At 43.2% G+C, this 21,482-nt stretch overlaps 1 protein-coding gene across 11 annotated transcripts in view; it reads right to left on the bottom strand.

The window, feature by feature from the left end:
• Positions 1–658: 658 nt before the first annotated feature.
• The window catches only part of LOC139393183 (protein phosphatase 1 regulatory subunit 12A-like), a 76,063-nt gene continuing 55,239 nt past the window's right edge, over positions 659–21,482 (bottom strand). For 7 of the 11 annotated variants that reach the window (XM_071141600.1, XM_071141609.1, XM_071141601.1 and 4 more), the window contains 9 exons: positions 21,257–21,449; positions 16,953–17,083; positions 16,455–16,520; positions 10,863–10,879; positions 10,448–10,568; positions 10,217–10,321; positions 10,046–10,093; positions 6,842–6,892; positions 5,617–5,845 (listed from right to left, as the gene is read on the bottom strand). In XM_071141600.1, the coding sequence (XP_070997701.1) occupies positions 5,705–5,845; positions 6,842–6,892; positions 10,046–10,093; positions 10,217–10,321; positions 10,448–10,568; positions 10,863–10,879; positions 16,455–16,520; positions 16,953–17,083; positions 21,257–21,449 (873 nt within the window). In that variant the 3' untranslated portion in view covers positions 5,617–5,704. Of the gene's footprint in view, positions 2,393–5,616; positions 5,846–6,841; positions 6,893–10,045; positions 10,094–10,216; positions 10,322–10,447; positions 10,569–10,862; positions 10,880–16,454; positions 16,521–16,952; positions 17,084–21,256; positions 21,450–21,482 lie in introns of those variants that run through there. The other 4 variants (XM_071141607.1, XM_071141603.1, XM_071141608.1 and 1 more) reach the window with 1 other exon arrangement.

Genomic DNA, 21,482 nt, shown 5'->3' with positions numbered 1-21,482 from the left:
AGCTGGGTGTTTCCATTCTATGAGGGTTAAAACAAACTGACCTGAGGTGGTGGATGTAGGCCTAGAGGAGCATGGTTGTTGGGCTCTCCCCAGCTGAGCTGGGTGTTTCCATTCTATGAGGGTTAAAACAAACTGACCTGAGGTGGTGGATGTAGGCCTAGAGGAGCATGGTTGTTGGGCTCTCCCCAGCTGAGCTGGGTGTTTCTATTCTATGTGGGTTAAAACAAACTGACCTGAGGTGGTGGATGTAGGCCTAGAGGAGCATGGTTGTTGGGCTCTCCACAGCTGAGCTGGGTGTTTCCATTCTATGTGGGTTAAAACAAACTTGAACATTATTGGGAAGCATGAATGAGTAGACCTCATCATTTCTAAAAACACGTACACTCGTTTGTCCTAAATAAAATACAGGTAGTTGAGACATCAACATCTTTCACAGCTTTAGCCAGTGGTTGGGAGTTGGGGACGTCCATAACACAGCTGAGATAACCCAAGAAACCATTCTCGTAGCATGATTCTGCTGTGCTATGGAGGTATCGCTGCAGAAAGAGGTCAAGACAAACTATTCACAGACCAGTGACTGGTTAGCATCCCTGAAGGGCTATAAAGTCACCTTCAAGTGCACAATGTAATGAATGACAATAAAATAAGCAACAAGGGCTTCACAATGTACAAGTTTATTTTGAATGAATTCTTCAGTGGTTGGTAGTCACAGCACAGCTCGCATGTATGAAGCCACACGCCTATTTTACAAGATGGGACATTTAAAAAGGAAAAACAGCAATGTAAACCAAAAGAGGAGATGGCCAACAGTCCAACTACAGCAACGTTTTCTTTACTACAGTATCCTTAAAAAGGCCACTGAAATGCAGAAAATGTGTTTGATGCAGGGACTTTATTTGATGGTGGCTGACATCAAATACTCCTCACATGGCATTGACAGTGCATGTAGACATTGTAAAAAAAGACTGGGTTAGCAATACCTAAGATCTTTTAGTGACAACACCTTGGCTAATACTACGGCTTAAACTGAAATAAAAAATGAACAGCACTCGTCCAAAGATACTGAATACAATGTGTGAAATGTAGTGAAGCAATTATATTATTCGTATCTCAGTTACCGTGAACAATTAAAACTGGAAAGAAAAAGCACTGAACACTGCCAGCCATTCCCTTTAAGAGAGAGAGGCCCGTTGTAATCCAATGTCTTCAGACTATAAATGAAGAAAATAGTTAAAAACACACTTTTTTTGTCCTCTGGAGTTTGTATATTTTTAATAGTAACAGACGGGAATCATAAATGCATGCCATGTGCTGGTCTCAAACGATACATACAGGTATATACAGCATCACTCAGTACCTGCTAAAACGAAGTGAGAAATACAGAGTATAAACCAACGACTACACTACAACCTTAAAGAAAAGAGGGGGGAGAGGGTCGGTGAAAGGGGTGAGCGATGGAAAGATGGAGTGAAAATCCTACTAGTGATGGACTCATCATTAAAGCATTTTTATTAGAAATAAATGCATATTGCACATACAGTGAAAGCTTAAATTCCACCAAGTCCACCTGTTCTGTAAAGCGATAATTCCATTTACCTCTGAGGGAGACACACAAAGGAACAGAAATGGAAAGGGGGTGAGTGGCGTGGATAGAGGTGTGTGCGCGTGTGCTTGTGTGGTGTGTGTCGGGGGGAGGGGTTGCATGCACTAAGACAGGGGGTACCACTGGGAAGTCTTCTGCTGTGAGACAGAGCATCCAAAAACAGGGGGAGGACTTCTGGGGGAGAGGGGGTCAGAAAGAACAGGACAACTACACATCGCACAACCTTTGTATGTAGGTTGAGAAACAAACAGGAAATGGAAACAAAAAGATCAAATAAGAGTTTGTGGCACAAATAAAATCAGGTGTGAAATAACTGTCCTTCTGTGACAGCCGAGAGATCGATACAAGTGTTTTATGTACAACTAAGGCTTCTTGGTTAAATAGTTGAGGCTTCCCCGCCCGCAAACGCTTTTACATGCCGTTCACAACCCCTATCCTCTGCTAATGTAAACTCAGTGGTTCTATCTGGAGAGCAGCCACAGGTTGAAGTGGAGAATAACCTAATGGAGAGAGGGAGGACATGGAGGATGTGGTGGTAGAGGAGAGAGGGATAGGAGGGCTGAGGGGAGAAGGAGTCTTCTTGATGCTGATGTCTCTTGCAATTAATACCTAAAAGTTGCAAGTCCATTAGTCACTGCCATGGAGGAGTGGGCGGGCGGAGGAGGAGGGCCGGGGGGGGGGGGGGGGGGGGGGTTGTATGTTCTACTTGGAAAGCTTGCTAATGACTCGAATAAGAGCTCCATTCTCATCCTTTAGTCTCTGGTTGTCTGCTTTCAAGTCTGGTAGCGTCTGGAAGAGAACAAAAGAGAGAGGGAAACGGGCTTAGAGACACATTGAGGTTTACCAGTCAGCCAGCCCAGTTCTAGAAACTGTTAATTGCAGAGTGTGTCATCAGCATCTTTGACGAGCCACAGTCAACCATTTTTTCCCCCCTTTGCCATTTATTTTCTTAGCTGAGATGGAGCAAGCACGCTCCGGTCAAAAGTCTCTGCTAAATAGCCATGCAGAACAGGAGACGCGGCTCGACTGTCGCCCAGGAAAACATACTCTTCAAATAACCTGCACAAATCCTGGCAGCACAAACAGTGCTCCTTTATTTGAAGCATACAGGGGCAAAAAAATGCATGAGCAACAAACTGCTGCAGCATCAAATAATGCCTTTGCAATCGTTTGTTTTTTTCCTGTGTCTTCGTGAGGTAGACTTACCACGTGTAAAGCTAACACCATCTCACAGTCAATACCCACCCAATACCCATTTCTGCCCTGAACCAAATTTCCAAACTGGTATTAGAAAATATTTGCATTACTACATCTGCCTTAATACAATGAGAGTAGTTACGTTATTCACTAACATAACTACACCACTGCCTGTCATCTTGGTCACGGTTTGTGAGTTTAGTCTGAAAGTGAAAGAATAAAATGACTTAATAAAAGCCCTATGCCACTCATTTAGGTATCTGAATAAGGAATATCCTACTGCTTTAACTATTTATCAACACAATGTTCAGTGTGATGCCCAAATGTTGTGGATTAAGAAATACAACCCAGTTTGTTTGACAAATGAAAATATTACTAATCACAATCAGTCACAAGATTATCCCTTACAGGTGTAATTCCCTCAATATCAACTAAAACCATACTGGGCTAAGCAGATTCCTGAAGCCATGCAGTACAGCATTGCCTGGGGCAGAACAACCATGGCAGATTGCCCAGTCACTCTTGGAACAACTGAACATCCAGGGAGATCAAGAGCAAAACGTAACTGTCCACCGCAAAACTATAAAGGCATTTTATTACAGATGACAATCAACCAACCTGAGCTTCTTATGGCATGTAATGGAAATTGAAATCATGAGCAAGAGCCAAATGAATATGTCTAGGTCACTGGGAAATTAAATAAGACCAAGTGTAAACCTGCAGTATTGGGGGTGACCCGGTCTCAAAGCTGGGTTGATGCCATCTGTAAGAGTCAACTGAAATGGGGGTAGGACTAGAGAGAGACACTGAGGGGAAGGAAATGTGTTCGTCCTCCATAAAAAAAAAAAAGTCCGCCATTTGACGCAAAAAGAAAGCCACGTCATGCAAAGCCAGAAACAAGCGGAACGAAACAACGGCACTCCTTGATAAGACTTCAAGACTGCACACTGGGGGGAAAAGTACAAAATGGGGCACTCTCCTTTACAGTACATCAAATTATATAGTAAAATCAACTGCATAAAGATCTAATCATGTAGTCCAATATTTAAACTTCAGGTGCTGCACTAACAAAGTACACTGCTCAAAAAAATAAAGGGAACACTTAACACAATGTAACTCCAAGTCAATCACACTTCTGTGAAATCAAACTGTCCACTTAGGAAGCAACACTGATTGACAATAAATTTCACATGCTGTTGTGCAAATGGAATAGACAACAGGTGGAAATTATAGGCAATTAGCAAGACACCCCCAATAAAGGAGTGGTTCTGCAGGTGGTGACCACAGACCACTTCTCAGTTCCTATGCTTCCTGGCTGATGTTTTGGTCACTTTTGAATGCTGGCGGTGCTTTCACTCTAGTGGTAGCATGAGACGGAGTCTACAACCCACACAAGTGGCTCAGGTAGTGCAGCTCATCCGGGATGGCACATCAATGCGAGCTGTGGCAAGAAGGTTTGCTGTGTCTGTCAGCGTAGTGTCCAGAGCATGGAGGCGCTACCAGGAGACAGGCCAGTACATCAGGAGACGTGGAGGAGGCCAACAACCCAGCAGCAGGACCGCTACCTCCGCCTTTGTGCAAGGAGGAGCACTGCCAGAGCCCTGCAAAATGACCTCCAGCAGGCCACAAATGTGCATGTGTCTGCTCAAACGGTCAGAAACAGACTCCATGAGGGTGGTATGAGGGCCCGACGTCCACAGGTGGGGGTTGTGCTTACAGCCCAACACCGTGCAGGATGCTTGGCATTTGCCAGAGAACACCAAGATTGGCAAATTAGCCACTGGCGCCCTGTGCTCTTCACAGATGAAAGCAGGTTCACACTGAGCACGTGACAGAGTCTGGAGACGCCGTGGAGAACGTTCTGCTGCCTGCAACATCCTCCAGCATGACCAGTTTGGATGTGGGTCAGTCATGGTGTGGGGTGGCATTTCTTTAGGGGGGCCACACAGCCCTCCATGTGCTCACCAGAGGTAGCCTGACTGCCATTAGGTACCCAGATGAGATCCTCAGACTATATGCTGGTGCGGTTGGCCCTGGGTTCCTCCTAATGCAAGACAATGCTAGACCTCATGTGGCTGGAGTGTGTCAGCAGTTCCTGCAAGAGGAAGGCATTGATGCTATGGACTGGCCCGCCCGTTCCCCAGACCTGAATCCAATTGAGCACATCTGTGACATCATGTCTCGCTCCATCCACCAACGCCACGTTGCACCACAGACTGTCCAGGAGTTGGCGGATGCTTTAGTCCAGGTCTGGGAGGAGATCCATCAGGAGACCATCTGCCACCTCATCAGGAGCATGCCCAGGCGTTGTAGGGAGGTCATACAGGCACGTGGAGGCCACACACACTACTGAGCCTTATTTTGACTTGTTTTAAGGACATTACATCAAAGTTGAATCAGCCTGTAGTGTAGTTTTCCACTTTAATTTTGAGTGTGACTCCAAATCCAGACCTCCATGGGTTGGGTTGATACATTTGATTTCCATTGATAATTTTTGTGTGATTGTTGTCAGCACATTCAACTATGTAAAGAAAAAAGTATTTAATAAGAATATTTCATTCATTCAGATCTAGGATGTGTTATTTTAGTGTTCCCTTTATTTTTTTGAGCAGTGTATATGCGTATATGAAAATTACCACCTGAATTGATACTTGCCTGACTGAAAATAACATTTAACTTTACTGTGAACTATATTAGGTACTGTAAATGAAAGTGCCCAGTCAAAACACACTCCCCAATATGAAAACCAGAGAGGTCTGGGGAGGTAGGGGGAGTCAGTCTCAGGGGGGAGGAGATAACCTTGTAGTTGGGCGGGGGGGGGTGGACGACCTGCCTGTCTATGGGTGAGGTTGGAGCACAAATGGAGCATGAGAAGGAAGGGTGAGGGGGAGCGGTTGGGCAGGGCTACAGGTCCACGGAGGGGGGCAGCTGGCTGCAGGCTGACTGGGAGAGCTTGACCACCACGCGGGCCAGGGCCCTGTTCTCTGCCTGCAGCCGCTCCTTGACCTGACGCAGGGCCTGAACCTGCTTTACCTCTGGGAGGTTCTGCAGGAAAACCACAACACAGAGAGAGGGGGGAGAGAGAGTGAGAGAAAGAGCGAGAGAAAGGGTCAAACCAGCAGAGGGCAGAGAAAAAAAAGGGGGAGATGGGAGAGTACCAGAAGGGAGAGAAATAATGGAAGACAAGGGGGGGCAATACAAATTATAGAGAGGATAAGAAGAGGGGCAAAGAGAAGACAAAACAGAAAAAGGAGATTGTTAGGAAAAATGGGACAGAGTTTGGAACTGGAGGAATGACAAGTGTTTTCCAGGCAGGCTGGCATGTAGGAGAGATTGCAATCGACAGTAGCAGAGTAGACTAGAGAGAGAGGAAGACAGATATGGTCGCTGGGCTGCCTATGACCTAGAAATAATCACTTCATTATGGCAGTGCTGGGAAGAAGGAAGAAAACTTGCTGACTCTGGCATAATGGATTTTGTTGCCCCATTTCTGAAAACATCCAATCTCACATCTACTTAGTTAGAAGGGCATATGAGTTACGTCACCATAGATTATATAGAGCATCCCAGACTGTGACAAATACTGCACACACACATTCAGAATACACACAGGATATACTGGGGGCTCAAATCAAACACTGACAACAGCACTATGCTGACTGTCGGTTAGGATTGTTAGGTTATATAACTACTGTGCTATAATTCACAGCAACATAGTTTATCAAAATGGGACATTGAATTGCCTCCAGCCCTTCTCACATTGGGCCTGTGGCAGAGAGAAAAATAGCAGTCTTTGTGCAAAAACGCGAACCTGTATAGTAACTGTTCAGCAACACATTTCAGCAGGGCATACTAATCTAGTACAGTAGTGGTCCAGCTAAAGTATACAGTGTGTTTAACAACAGAATATTGACTGCTGTTCCTGATCTTAAAGGGGCAATATGTAATTATGTCACTCACAACCTTCTGGTGCCCTACACACAAATAGGGCCATACAGCCAACTACATACATCCCGAGGGCCCAGTCACATGAGACAGTACCTTAAGTTCCTCCTCCATATCAGAGATCTTCCTTTCTAGAGCTCTTCTTTCCTGCAGGGAGGGGGACAAACAGATGTTAACCCCGGGTTTAAAGAAGAGGGAGATGAGCATAGAGAAAAAAAAAACGCAAGACAACCACCGCATACAGGCTCCCACAAACTGCTTCAGTTATGTTACCTCACACCTCGGCTCCACAGCTCGGCTGTAACACCCTATTTTTCCTGACTAAAATGAGACGAGATTCGAGGGGAAAAACGATAACTATTACAATTTACTTGTCATTTTAGTCAACAAAAATGTGACTCAAATGTACATTTAATTTGACATGGCATGCGGACCACGGCGCAAATGCTGCAACATTCGTGTCACCTGGCTTCGCATCAATTCAATAGGTCAACGAGTGACTGAAGTGACCACCTGGAGCTGTGTGGGAGAGCTGGACAGATCAGCTTAATCAGCTGCAGACCGCGGAACATGAAAGACGTTAATTCTGCCAAAGAGAGGACTGCATTAAATATTCTGCATGCATACATGCGGAGGATTGGACTTGTTTGTTTGTAGAATTGACATTTCAGTTGCACAGTCTGATTGAGCTGATCTACCCAGCTCTCCTCCCACTCAGCTACCAAGGTCACTTCAATCACTCGTCAATATTTTGAACTGATATGAAGCCAAGTGCCAGAACACTTGACTTTTAACTAAACTCAACTAGAAACAGTAATGTTTACTCAATTTCATGTTGGCTATTTTTGCTTTGATCACATCAGAACCTCTATTTTCCCCTTTTCCCTGCTGACGAGCCACGGTGCTCAAACACAAGTGGTTGCTTTTTTCCTGTGGGAGAAACGAATGCTATGTTGAATATTAGGAGTACGGTAAAACTTCTGACATTTCTGGAAAGCTCAAATTCTCCCCTTTTCAAGAAACCACTTATGATGGGGAGAAAATCAGTTGAAAATGGTTTAACCGGTAGCCAAGGCTTAATAGCTTATGGTTAATTATGGCTGGCATTAGTTACAATCTGCCACAATAATCAATGTTAGAGGTAGCCTACATATTATTTATTTTTTTTAAAAATGCACCATGTGGCTAAAATGTGACTAAGCCTAAAAAGGTATTTTAAGACTAAAAAAAGACTAAATCTAAAATGACACGGTCTGATAGTAAAACCTAGCTGCAGTTATAGCCAGTGACGGTGGAGAGGAGGTGTGAACGTCAGATAACAGATGCAGGTTGAGGAGCAACATGAAGAGAGGCGAGAGGAGAGTGGGTGAGGTACACACATGACTGTGAAGCATGTCAAAGCCAGAACCATGGAGACTAATCTAAAAGACCTAACATGTTTAGTGCTGCATGTCCCATCTTCTCCTGATGTGGTTATCTAAACATGACAAGTTAATGAAATGACACATGGGTAATGGTCAGCTATACTGGCAGGCACAATACAATACAAAGGCAGACCCAAGCTGTGAAGGTCTGGAGGTATGCTGACTAAGGAATGCCAGGGGAAGGCCATCTAAAAATCCAGTGACAACATGGACTTTAAGCAGACTAAAGCAATAGAATAGGGTATGAGTAAATCACTCATGCAATATGTTGGGAGTTCAGGATAAAGTTTTTTTCTTGGCCACCATGCGAACTGCATGTGCCCGTTGTCGTTAAGGAGATGTTTGGGTCAGTCGTTAAGGTGCTGTTCCTATGGGGTCAATTTCACGCCATATGTGTAAAATATAATCAATCGTTAACTTAAAATAAAGTTGAGAATGTAAACATACTTGAGGACGGTTGAAATAATGGCTGTTGAAATCAAAAACCCAACAAGACATCAAAAGAAAAACCTAAACGTGTAAGCAAATAATGTTAAAGCGAGAGCAAAACTATGACAAACAAACCATCTACCTACCGTCTTACTACTTAGATAAACATATGAATTACCTGTCGCACAACGTTCGGCGCAGGTGTATGCCGAACTAGTTACCAACACCTGCACCGAACGTTGTGCGACAGGTAAATGTTTATCTAAGTAGTGAGACGGTTTGTCATTAAATGTATTAGACAGACATGAGTCTAATATCCGTACATTATTGACCCGTGACTGACAGTTTGAAGTAAGTTAGCTAAAACCAGGTGACGTCAGACTGTCTACTTAAGGAGGCAATAGAAAAAAAAGCCTGTCTATCATGTTCATTGATTGGGACGAACCGTCACTCCAAAACTAGCAGACCAATACGCCTCCCTCTAAACCCCGCCCTTCACGGAAAAATAATGCCAAAACTCGCGATCGAAAAGACTGTGAAAGCAGTGAAAGCAAAGATACGAGTAGCGTAACAAAAAAGGTAGTACATGCAGGCAAGAGCGTAGGCAAAACCTATTTCAATAGGATTGTTTACTGGGAAAGCTTCACGGAAAAATATTTTTTGCATTCGTTTTCAAATCTTTTTTTTAATCATGTGTCAGTTTTGCTCCAGCTTTAAAATGATTTGCTTACAAGTTTTGGGGTTTTGCTTTTGACGTCTTATTTTTGTATACAATTCTATACATTTTGCTTTCAATTGATTGGTTTTTGATTTCAACATCCATTATTTCACCCGTCCTTGAAAATACAATGTTTACAATTCAACTTTATTTTTCATGTTTACAATGTATTTTATTTTGAAATCAATAGATATGGCGTGAAGTTGACCCCATATGTTTGTGTCAGTCGTTAAGGTGATGTGAGTGAACACTTGCCAAGAAAATGGCAAAAAGCACATGCAGAAGATAACATTTCCATTGAAACAATCCATCATGTATACTCGCCATCACACACTATGCAAAAATAACAACCCTGGAGAAGTGACCACACACACACACTGGCTAAAAATGTTCAAAAACACGTGAGAGAAGGTAGGTAGCTCGTGCTTGGGTGGGGTGGCACGCCCCCAGCCAACTATATGGGCATGGTGAGCCAGTCAGCAGGAGAGGCAGTAGACTGGAGAAAGTAGTCAGGTTTATAAGACCATACCACCCAGCTGAAATTGGGGCCTGCTTGTAACCTTCAGACATAAACCAGTTGGCATTGATTACCATGCTGTTAACCACTACCAATAACAATATTTGTATTTATACGTGCCTTTCATACATACACCTCATTTTTGTGAGTTCATTCATTTGTTGAGCAAAATGATTCATTAAGTTAAAAACATAACACTTAATAATCATTACCCTTTTCTCCATCTCAAGCTGCGACCGGTCTGCAAAGCGCTCCTGCCTCTGTAATAGAAGCAACGTCGGTAACCCAGTTAGCGTGGAAGTCCTATTTATTCACAATGAGTGATCCTAATGCTACATGCTAATTTCCCAACTGTACAGCGCAGCCTGGCCACAGTGCCTCACCTGTGTGGCCTTCTCCAGCTGTAGCTTCAAGTCATTCAGCTGCAGGTCTGTGTCACGTAACTGGGACTTCAGCTTCTCATTCTCAGCTAGGATCTGCTCATAAAGCTGAGAGGAAAAACAGTCAGAAAAAAGTCTAACTTCACAGGGAAGTATTACTATTTCTATGGTGATGTTATTGAGTCTGGTGTGATTTTAACTAAGGTAGAAATGAATGTCTGGGAGCTCCAGTACCTTCTTGTAGTCAGTGCTATCGTCTCGGTCCAGCCTGCTTGAGAATGACCTGCGACCCTCGCCGTAGCCACGGCTACCCAAGTGGTCGTAGCGGTCGGAAGAGGAAGTGCTGCTCTCATTCCTGAAGAGAATAAAAGCATTGATACTTAGCTCTACAGTTACAGTATCTTATCGACCATGTCTAATATTTACACTGCCATATACCAGGTTGTCAACGGTTTATTTGGTCCAAAGTGGCACAAGTGAAGGTTAAGTAGTAGACCGGAAAGATGCATTCCCAAATGGCACCCTATTCTCCACATTGGTCAAAAGTAGTGCACTGAGCCCTATGGGCCCTTGTCAAAAGTAGTGCACTATATAGGGAATAGGGTGCCATTTGGAAAGATCTGAAGAATAAACTGAATTTGGCACATACCTGGACAGTCGGTCACTCTGAAAAGAAAAACAGAAGTGATTTAATGTCTTTACCCGATGTTACATCAAGCAAATCTACATGACAGATTCAGAGCAGTGCAGTTTTCCTGTTGTCTAGACAAGTGCAGTGCCTGGAATGTAGATGATCAATTAGAGTGCATTTGAGGGTTTTGGTTGTTCTGCTGGGGAATGCTTGCCGCATCACACTGAAAACAGGATGTTTAAGGTGGCATTCTATTCTCCAAGCACATTCTTTTGTCCATTCTTTTTGTAAATACTAAATTAAATGTACTGATAGGTTAGTCATTTCCTTGGCTTCACAAAGGTCTGCCTCCTTGACTTGCAAAGAGTTGACAAGGCTAGATGTTGGACCAATCAGTGTCTACCCCTCAGTGCCGAGCCTCTCTCCCTTCTCATAGCACCTGACCACTCTGCACTGCAACAGCCCCCCCCCCCCCGACATTCCTGAATGGCTGCCAAGCCTGCCAGTGCCTTAAGGGGCTGCCCCTGAACCCCAGCCTCTCCTAGCTCCCGCGGCTCTAGCAGAATGACTCAGAGCAGGCGGGATGGGGGTCAGAGGGCCAAGCCTACAGCAGTGTTCAAATTGCTGTTGGCTTCCTGAAGCCGAAGGAGCCCGAATGCCAGGAAAAGCACTTGTGTGTCTGCACATCTTTAAGACCTTAGCTACAGAGATTAAAATGGTGAAGGGGAAGAAAACTGACATGTACAACTGGTTGAATTCCAGAAAAGAAAAATACACTGCTTAACAAAAACACCAAAGTATGTTTTAACCTACTTCTCTCAGGTTGTGATATATTTTGCAGATCTTGACAAATTCAAATCTACATCAAGTCGTTAAAAAAAAAAGAAAAAAAGCTTCACTTCACACTGCAATTTACATCTCCATCTGGCTTTCAGGGGTCACCTTATTTTTACAATTGTAAAGATTTTATTTTTTATTGCAGCGTTTTAAAACTCCTATATCGTTTGTTGCTTTACATCAATGCACGAGCGGGCGCCCTCTCTCCAATTCTATTCAAATTGCATCCAAGAGAGATAGATATATCTCTATCTAAATCTAAATCTAAATATCTATATCTATATATATCTAAATTTATATATATCTACAGTGGGGCAAAAAAGTATTTAGTCAGCCACCAATTGTGCAAGTTCTCTCACTTAAAAAGATGAGGCCTGTAATTTTCATCATAGGTACACTTCAACTATGACAGACAAAATGAGAAAAAAAAAATCCAGAAAATCATTGTAGGATTTTTAATGAATTTATTTGCAAATGGTGGTGAAAAATAAGTATTTGGTCAATAACAAACGTTTCTCAATACTTTGTTATATACCCTTTGTTGGCAATGACAGAGGTCAAACGTTTTCTGTAAGTCTTCACAAGGTTTCCACACACTGCTGCTGGTATTTTGGCCCATTCCTCCATGCAGATCTCCTCTAGAGCAGTGATGTTTTGGGGCTGTTGCTGGGCAACACGGATTTTCAACTCCCTCCAAAGATTTTCTATGGGGTTGAGATCTGGAGACTGGCTAGGCCATTCCAGGACCTTGAAATGCTTCTTACAAAGCCACTCTTTCGTTGCCCGGGCGGTGTGTTTGGGATCAGTGTCATGCTGAAAGACCCATCCACGTTTCATCTTCAATGCCCTTGCTGATGGTAGGCTTTGTTACTTTGGTCCCAGCTCTCTGCAGGTAATTCACTAGGTCCCCCCGTGTGGTTCTGGGATTTTTGCTCACCGTTCTTGTGATCATTTTGACCACACGGGGTGAGATCTTGCGTGGAGCCCCAGATCGAGGGAGATTATCAGTGGTCTTGTATGTCTTCCATTTCCTAATAATTGCTCCCACAGTTGATTTCTTCAAACCAAGCTGCTTACCTATTGCAGATTCAGTCTTCCCAGCCTGGTGCAGGTCTACAATTTTGTTTCTGGTGTCCTTTGACAGCTCTTTGGTCTTGGCCATAGTGGAGTTTGGAGTGTGACTGTTTGAGGTTGTGGACAGGTGTCTTTTATACTGATAACAAGTTCAAACAGGTAGCATTAATACAGAGGCGCCTCTTAAAGAAGAAGTTACAGGTCTGCGAGTCAGAAATCTTGCTTGTTTGTAGGTAACCAAATACTTATTTTCCACCATAATTTGCAAATAAATGCATTAAAAATCCTACAACGTGATTTTCTGGATTTTTTTTTCTCATTGTCTGTCATAGTTGAAGTGTACCTATGATGAAAATTACAGGCGTCATCTTTTTAAGTGAGAGAACTTGCACAATCGGTGGCTGACTAAATACTTTTTTTGCCCCACTGTATCTATCTATCTATATATATCCTAGCCTAGTCTCAAGTAATAAATTAAATGCAGCATTAGCCTTATATTTTGGTAATGAATGATGGGTTATGCATAGTAAGCGTCTAACTTTTAGACTGTCTCTTGCGCAATACACAAACCTGTGCTCCACTTGCTGGACTCTATTATTTGTTTTTAAACAAAGTCTCCTTAGCTAGACTAGAATACCTTGCTGGAAATTTTTTGATGTTGTTGAATTTCTTATAACAATAGACTACTCGAAGAGGGACACAAGACTCTTGCTCGCTGAATGTTAAATACAGCAGCCAGTAGAACTCATGGGTAGTTTGAAAGAGCGAATGTGCTAGACTATAAGTAATTTATTCAGACCCATAAACCATTCAAACCTCGTGGAGAAGTGAACACCTTCTGCATCTAATTCTAGTCCTATATTACTCAAGCATGTCATTAGAATTATGACAACGTATTTCATTTAACTGTTGAAAGCGAGGAAGGAATGAAGCAACACGAGAGAAATAGGTAGGCTAAAAACAGAGGAATTATTACAAAAAAGATCAAATTCGCTAGCCTATACTTGTAACTTTGTAGGCCACAACGTGCTGCACCAGAATCGCATGTTCTCTCCCTGCTTTATCATGGTTTGAACAAGGTGCGTAATGCCAGTCCATACAATACAGTTAACACTGAAAAGATTAGTGCCATTTATTTACCCATAGCATAGCTACATCTGCATGCTTTTATGCTTTCCGGTCGTGCGTAATGTGCACGTATTGGATAACGTCCCAATCATTTTGTCCTGTCTTTAACGTAGGGCTCATAATAAGCATTGATCAGGCTCAGGTTGCATCAGGCTTGAATGTTCAAATCAAAGCTCTAATCATAACCAGACATAGGCCTATTTATATGCTTTGAATGACACTTCCGGTTTTGATGGGGAAATACCGGGTTAAACGGGAAAAAAGTGATTTATTCTCAGGATGGAACATTTGTAAAATACCAGGAAAATATTCAACCCTGATTGCTAGGTGACGTTAGTTGACTGTACCTGAACCAAAACGCTTGTATTGTTCATCTTATAGCTTGTTCTCCTTCTTAAATGGTGAGCCAAAATGTTTTCAGACCTTTTATTTCCAATGACTGATCAAAAGTTATTTTCTCATGCGCTCTCATCTCTCTGTACCAGACATATAGCGAACAAAATAGTTTGAAACATCAAATCGCAATACACATAGAATCGGGAGAGTCGCTATACATATCGTATCGTCCCCTAAGTATCGTGACATCGTATCGTGAGGTCCCTGGCAATTCCAAGCCCAGGGAGAAACCCAAATCAACTCTGCCAGGAGGGAGCAGCTCTTCCTGAATGCTTTCCTATTTGGTGTTCTGTTCAGGCCACGCCCCAATGTGCAGCCTTCAACAGATATGCTGGCTTCTGGCTGGTTGCTCCGTCCAGCTGCCCTCCTCCCACTGTGTGCGTCATCTGCAGCCAAGCGCCTGGCCACATCACTGTCTGCTACGCAGTACTGCACAGGACACACCCCTTCCAAAACAGGAAGACTTAGCCAGGGAGACTCCATATTATTGAACCTTTACTTTGACAAGAAAGTCATAATGAGACTAAGGTCTCTTACAGATGAACTCTGCATAAATACATCAGATAAAATATACAAATCTAACAGATCCATCTAAACTGACCAAGGAGGATGAGAATATCTCATTTCAGACAGCTCTGTAAGTTGTTGTTTTTATGTGGAACAAAGCAGCTTTACCCAACTCTGGAGCCCAAAAGGGCCTCCAGTAGCATCCAAACCTGAGACTGGGTTTGGTGATTTTCAAGTATAAATTGAATCAATGATGATACAGTAGACATAGGAAGTTTCTGCATGAGTCCTTTGTAGATAAATAAAATGCTGCTCTCCTTACATACAAAGAGGCCCAACCCAACCCACACACCAACCTTCCACTCTCCCAAAGCTACAAAGGAACTTTATGGGGGTTCTTTATCTATTATTACAGGGAGATGTCATGTCCACTAAAAATAAGTCCTGGCTGATGGCAGAATGTCAGATTTTTCACTGCATGTGAAAAAATAAAACCTTTAAAAAATGTAATTTACCATTACTGCCCAAAAAAGTAACTAGTCCAGAATATTTTCTCCTCCATTCGCAGAATAGTTTTCCTAATAGTGAAAACTGTCTGTACGTTCAACCTTTGACATAAACAAGACAAATTTCCTTTGTGTAGTGGCTTGTTTTGGAACTTACTATGGTGCAGTGCTTTGCGTTTGAGGTCACCTTAGCGACAGGACAATCACAGGAAAGGAAGAACCATTAAACAAAGTCATCAGAAAGAGGGAGTCGTTACAGTACCAAAGCTGGCCAAAATAGGCCAAATCAAGGAAAATCAGAGGCACTTGCTTGGCCGTGACTATAGACAAAAGAGAGCAAAAAAAGTTGATTGGGGTGAGAAAAAAAACAGAGAAAAAAAACTGGCCAATCACTAAAGAGCAAGTGTTTAATCAAAACTATCAGTCAACCAATACATGAGCATGTCTTTCCTCAAGTGTTCATTAGTCAGTATGTGCCGACAAAGTTTAGTAAAAGTTCAATCATCCTTTAGTTTGGGTCTCAGCCTGGAGGTTGGACCACAGTTGCGATAAAGAGGTCAATGGAACTCAACCAAAACAATGGCAATGCCATGGAAACAAGTAGTGGAAAGATCTGGAACATCCTCATTGCCCCCCAGCAAAAACAGCCTATATTTAGGCTATTGTTTATTATGTATATTTCACAATATGTTGAGGTATAAATCTGAGCATAATACTAGTAAGGATGTCAAGCACAATATATAAGTCCATGTCATCGTCAATCAATCAATGGGGTTCATGACATACACACACACACCGACACTAATGTAGACATGCCTTTCAGTTAAACTACTGACTTCCCATAACCAATTTCTGAATGCTAGCTATGCAACCATCTCATACAAAATGTGAGTTAGCATTTAGTATTCACTTCTTCAAAAAGTGAAACGGGACAACTTCTAAAAGTTATGCAGCGAAAAAACCCAAATATATCTAAATCAGACTTTAGTAACCACCTTGAGCCCGTTTCAAATGAATACATAAAATACGGAATATCCACTTAGTTTGATCAGATTTGCTGAATTTGCGCCAATGAGGGCGTCACTGCATCCTGCGTTCCAATGACCTCTTTACAGCAGCTATTCCGGGTTTATTTCTGCATGGTTGTGTGGACTGAGGTTACCTGAGGTTCACCCTTGATGCTGCCTTCCTCTGAGTCCGCCGACTGGTCTGGGTCATTGTCATCACTCTGGAATACAAGGAGGGAAAGGAGGTCAGGAACAGCCCCGGGACAGTTATCCTCAGAATAAATCCATAGCCTGGCTGCAATTCCCCATTTTTTTGTTTTTTGTTAACTAGGCAAGTCTCTTAAAAACAAATTCTTATTTACAATGACGGCCTACCGGGGAACAGTGGTTTAACTGCCTTGCTCAGGGAAAGAACAGATTTTTTTACCTTGTCAGCTCGGGGATGCCGCCCAAATCAGCTAAATCCAGAGGTGTTTCATGAGGTGCACTTCAGTGTAGTACCTCGAGAGTAGTTGTACTGCTAAATCTATAAAATGGCTTTTTACCTCAAAACTGACATGTATCCTTATTGCCTTATGGGTGGGTCAAGTGGGCTCTGTTCATTACACTTGAGGCATGTCCACATTAAAGTGTCAGTGTGTAATGTCACAAACCCCATCTTGGGTCCAGAAAGACACCCCGGTGGAGCGTCTCTTCTCACGGGGCCGCCGGCGATCACGTATGGAGCGGGGCTGGGACTTATCCTCTCCCTCCTTCTCCTCCTCCTGCTGCTTCTTGTCTGATTCTGTCAATCACAGAGAGATTGAGTGAGACACATGCACCTGACCCAGCACATGGGGTCAATTCCAATTCTGTATCCTGTTTACATTGTCAAATCAAAATCACCCAATAAATGAGCATGTACTTCATCAATAGTGTTCATTATAGCCAGTATGTGCTGACATCAAAATTTCATTCCATCAAAGCTTAGTTCGGTAAAACTTAAGTTAAATCTTTGCTTTGCGCCTCACAAGTGGCGTATCGGTCTAAGGCACAGCGTCGCAGTACTGAGGTGAAACTACAGACCCGGGTTTGATCCCAGCCGGGCCAGGACCCATGGGGCATTGCACAATTGGCCCAGCGTCATCCAGGTTAGGAGAGTGTTTGGCTGGCTGGGATTTCCTTGTCTCATTGTGCTCTAGTGACTACTTGTGGCGGGCCATGCACCTGCAAGCTGACTTCAGTCATCAGTTGGACGGTGTTTCCGCCGACACATCGGTGTGCCTGGCTTCCAGGTTAAGCGAGCATTGAGAGTCAAGGTCATGTTTCATTTAAGGCATTTCATTTTTAGGCAACTCAATCCTCTCCCTGCCTGGGTGGAATTCAGGTTAACCGTTCTGTGCTCAGGTGGCTATTAGATACAGTGCCTTCAGAAAGTATTCATACTCCTTGACTTATTCCACATTTTCCACAGCCCGAACTCAAAATTCAATTGATAATTTCTTTCGCCCATCTACACAAAATATCCCATAATGACAAAGTGAAAACATATTTTTAGATTTATTGAAAATGTAATACAGAAACCTAATTTACATAGTGGGGCAAACAAATATTTAGTCAGCCACCAATTGTGAAAGTTCTCCCACTTAAAATGATGAGGTCTGTAATTTTCATTATAGGTACACTTCAACTATGACAGACAAAATGAGAAAAAAAATCCAGAAAATCACATTGTAGGATTTAATGAATTTATTTGCAAATTATGGTGGCATCCCAGTAGCATGCTGCTGCTACCACTCTTCACAGTAGGGATGGTGTTATACGGGTGATGAGCTGTGCCTGATTCTCCAGACATAGCGCTTTGCATTCAGGGCAAAGTGTTACATTTTTGTCTCAGACCACAGAATCTTTTGCCTTATGGTTTTCACATGCATTTTTGCAAACTCCAGGCATGCTGCCGTGTGCCTTTTTCTCAGGAGTGGCTTCAGTCTGGGCACTCCCATTGTCCTTCTGGCAGGTTCTAACATCTCAGCCAAGGAACTATGTAGTTCTGTCAGTGGTCGTTGGCTTCGTGGTCACCTACCTGACCAAGGTCCTTCTTGCACGGTTGCTCCGTTTGGTCGGCCGGGCCAGCTCTAGGCAGAGTTCCATCTTTTATATATTTTTTTAATTTCCCAATGGAAACTTTCAAAACTCTAGAAATTGTTTTATAACTTTCCCCAGATATATGTCTCATCACAATTATCTTGGAGCGCTACGGACAGTTCCTTGGACGTCAAGGTATAGTTTCTGCTTCGACATGGACTGTGGGACCTTAAATAAACTTGTTTTTCTTTCTAAAAAAGAATGTCCAAACAATTGAATTGGCCACAGGTGGACTCCAAGTTGTAGTGACATCAAGGATGATCAAAGGAAATTGGATGCACCTGAGCACAATTTGGAGTGTCATAGCAAAGGGGTGTAAAAACACATACTCACACTGAACAGAAATATAAATGCAACATGTAATGTGTTGGTCCCATGTTTCATGAGCTGAAATAAAAGATCACAGAAATGTCCATATGCACAAAAAGCTTATTTCTCTAAAATGGTAAAATATTTGTACACATTTCTCATTTTCCAAGATAATCCAACCACCTGATAGGTGTGGCATATCAAGAAGCTGATTAAACAGCATGATAATTACACAGGTGCACCTTGTGCTAGGGACAGGAATTTCCAGCAGAGCTGTTGCCAGTGAAATACATTTCAATTTCTCTACCATAAGCCACCTCCGTCATTTTAGAGAATTTGGCAGTATGTCCAACCGGCCTCACAAGCGCAGACCACGTGTAACCACGCCAGCCCAGAACCTCCACATCCGGCTTATTGGGATCGTCTGAGACCAGCCACCTGGATAGCTGATTAAACAGGAGTATTTCTGTCTACAATAAAGCCTTTTTGTGGGGGAAAACTCATTCTGATTGGCTGGGCCTGGCTCCCCAGTGGATGGGCCTATGCCCTCCAATCATGTGAAATCCATAGATTAGGGCCTAACGGATTTATTTCATTTGACTGATGTCCTTATATGAACTGTAACTCATTGTAATTGTTGTGTTTATATTTTTGTTCAGTATAAATTAGATCTGTATTTCATCTTCACACGTTTTCTAAAAACATGTTTCCACTGTCATTATGGGATATTGTGTGTAGATGGGTGAGAATCTATTTAATCCAATTTGAATTTAGGCTGTAACAAAATGTAGAATAAGTTTCTGAAGGCACTGTATATCTAATAATGATACATATACTCCAGCCATACCTCAACATCAGTAGAACTAAAGCTTCTATTTTTCAATGAATAGGTCTGCTGTTGAAAGCAGGAGTATCTCAGTATATATTTGTGCGTATATGTGTGTCTACTCAGTCAATCAATGTACTGCTGAAAGTGTGTCCGGAATGCTTACAGTTTGGTATGTGAGTACATAGACTTATCATACTGACACATCAAATGGCATCAACAAACTCAGCAAAAAAAGAAAAGTCCCCTTTTCAGGACACTGTCTTTCAAAGATAATTCGTAAATATCCAAATAACTTCACAGATCTTCAATGTAAAGAGTTTAAAACACTGTTTCCTATGCTTGTTCAATGAACCATAAACAATTAATGAACATGAACCTGTGGAACGGTCCTTAAGACACTAACAGCTTACAGACGGTAGGCAATTAAGGTCACACAGTTATGAAAACTTAGGACACTAAAGAGGCCTTTCTACTGACTGAAAAACACCAAAAGAAAGATGCCCAGGGTCCAGGGTAATAATTGTCATGTCTGTACTGAGAGACACCTAAGACAGCGCTGCAGGGAGACAGGCCAGACAGCTGATCATCCTCGCAGTGGCAGACCACGTGCAACAACACCTGCACAGGATCAGTACATCCGAATATCACACCTGCGGGACAGGTACAGGATGGCAACAACAACTGCCCGAGTTACACCAGGAACGCACAATCCCTCCAACAGTGCTCAGACTGTCCGCAATAGGCTAAGAGAGGCTGGACTGAGGGCTTGTAGGCCTGTTGTAAGGCAGGTCCTCACCAGACATCTCCGGCAACGTCACCTATGGGCACAAACCCACTATCGCTGGACCAGACAGGACTGGAAAAAAGTCTCTTCACTGACGAGTCGCGGTTTTGTCTCGCCAGGGGTGATGGTCGGATTCGCGTTTTTCGTCGAAGGAATGAGCGTTACACTGAGGCCTGTACTCTGGAGCGGGATCGATTTGGAGGTGGAGGGTCCGTCATGGTCTGGGGCGGTGTGTCACAGCATCATCGGACTGAGCTTGTTGTCATTGCAGGCAATCTCAACGCTGTGCGTTACAGGGAATACATCCTCCTCCCTCATGTGGTACCCTTCCTGCAGGCTTATCCTGACATGATCCTCCAGCATGACGATGCCACCATACTGCTCGTTCTGTGTTTGATTTCCTGCAAGACAGGAATGTCAGTGTTCTGCCATAGCCAGCGAAGAGCCCGGATCTCAATCCCATTGTGCACGTCTGGGACCTGTTGGATCAGAGGGTGATGGCTAGGGCCATTCCCTGCAGAAATGTCAGGGAACTTGCAGGTGCCTTGGTGGAAGAGTGGGGTAGCATCTCACAGCAAGAACTGGAAAATCTGGTGCAGTTCATGGGGAGATGCACTGCAGTACTTAATGCAGCTGGTGGCCACACCAGATACTGACTTAATTTTGATTTTGACCCCCCTTTGTTTAGGGACACATTGTTACATTTCTGTTAGTCACATGTCTGTGGAATTTGTTCAGTTTGTGTCTCAGTTGTTGAATCTTATGTTCATACAAATATTTACACGTTAAGTTTGCTGAAAATAAACACAGTTGAAAGTGAGAGGACGTTTATTTTTCGTGAGTTTATGAGGTTTAATTACAATCCATAGTATTTAGAGATCTGAACCCGTAGGTCTGCTCTCATGGCTGACCTTTCTCAGTGTCCCTGGAGGAGCGGCTGTAAGAGGTGATGCCGGACAGGCTGTTGGGCCTGTTGAGGGAGCTGGAGGTGATGCCGGTCAGGCTGTTGGGCCTGTTGAGGGAGCTAGAGGAAGTAGAGGACGGGGTGGAGGCCGTGCTCAGAGTGATGGCCGAGGTGATGGAGGGACGGTAGCGCTGGTAAGTCTGGAGAGAGGAGAAAGAACAGGAAGTCCGGAA

The sequence above is a fragment of the Oncorhynchus clarkii genome, chromosome 33 (assembly GCF_045791955.1).
Source record: "Oncorhynchus clarkii lewisi isolate Uvic-CL-2024 chromosome 33, UVic_Ocla_1.0, whole genome shotgun sequence".
Taxonomy (NCBI): Eukaryota; Metazoa; Chordata; class Actinopteri; order Salmoniformes; family Salmonidae; genus Oncorhynchus; species Oncorhynchus clarkii.
This window is presented reverse-complemented; position numbering and strand designations above follow the sequence as displayed.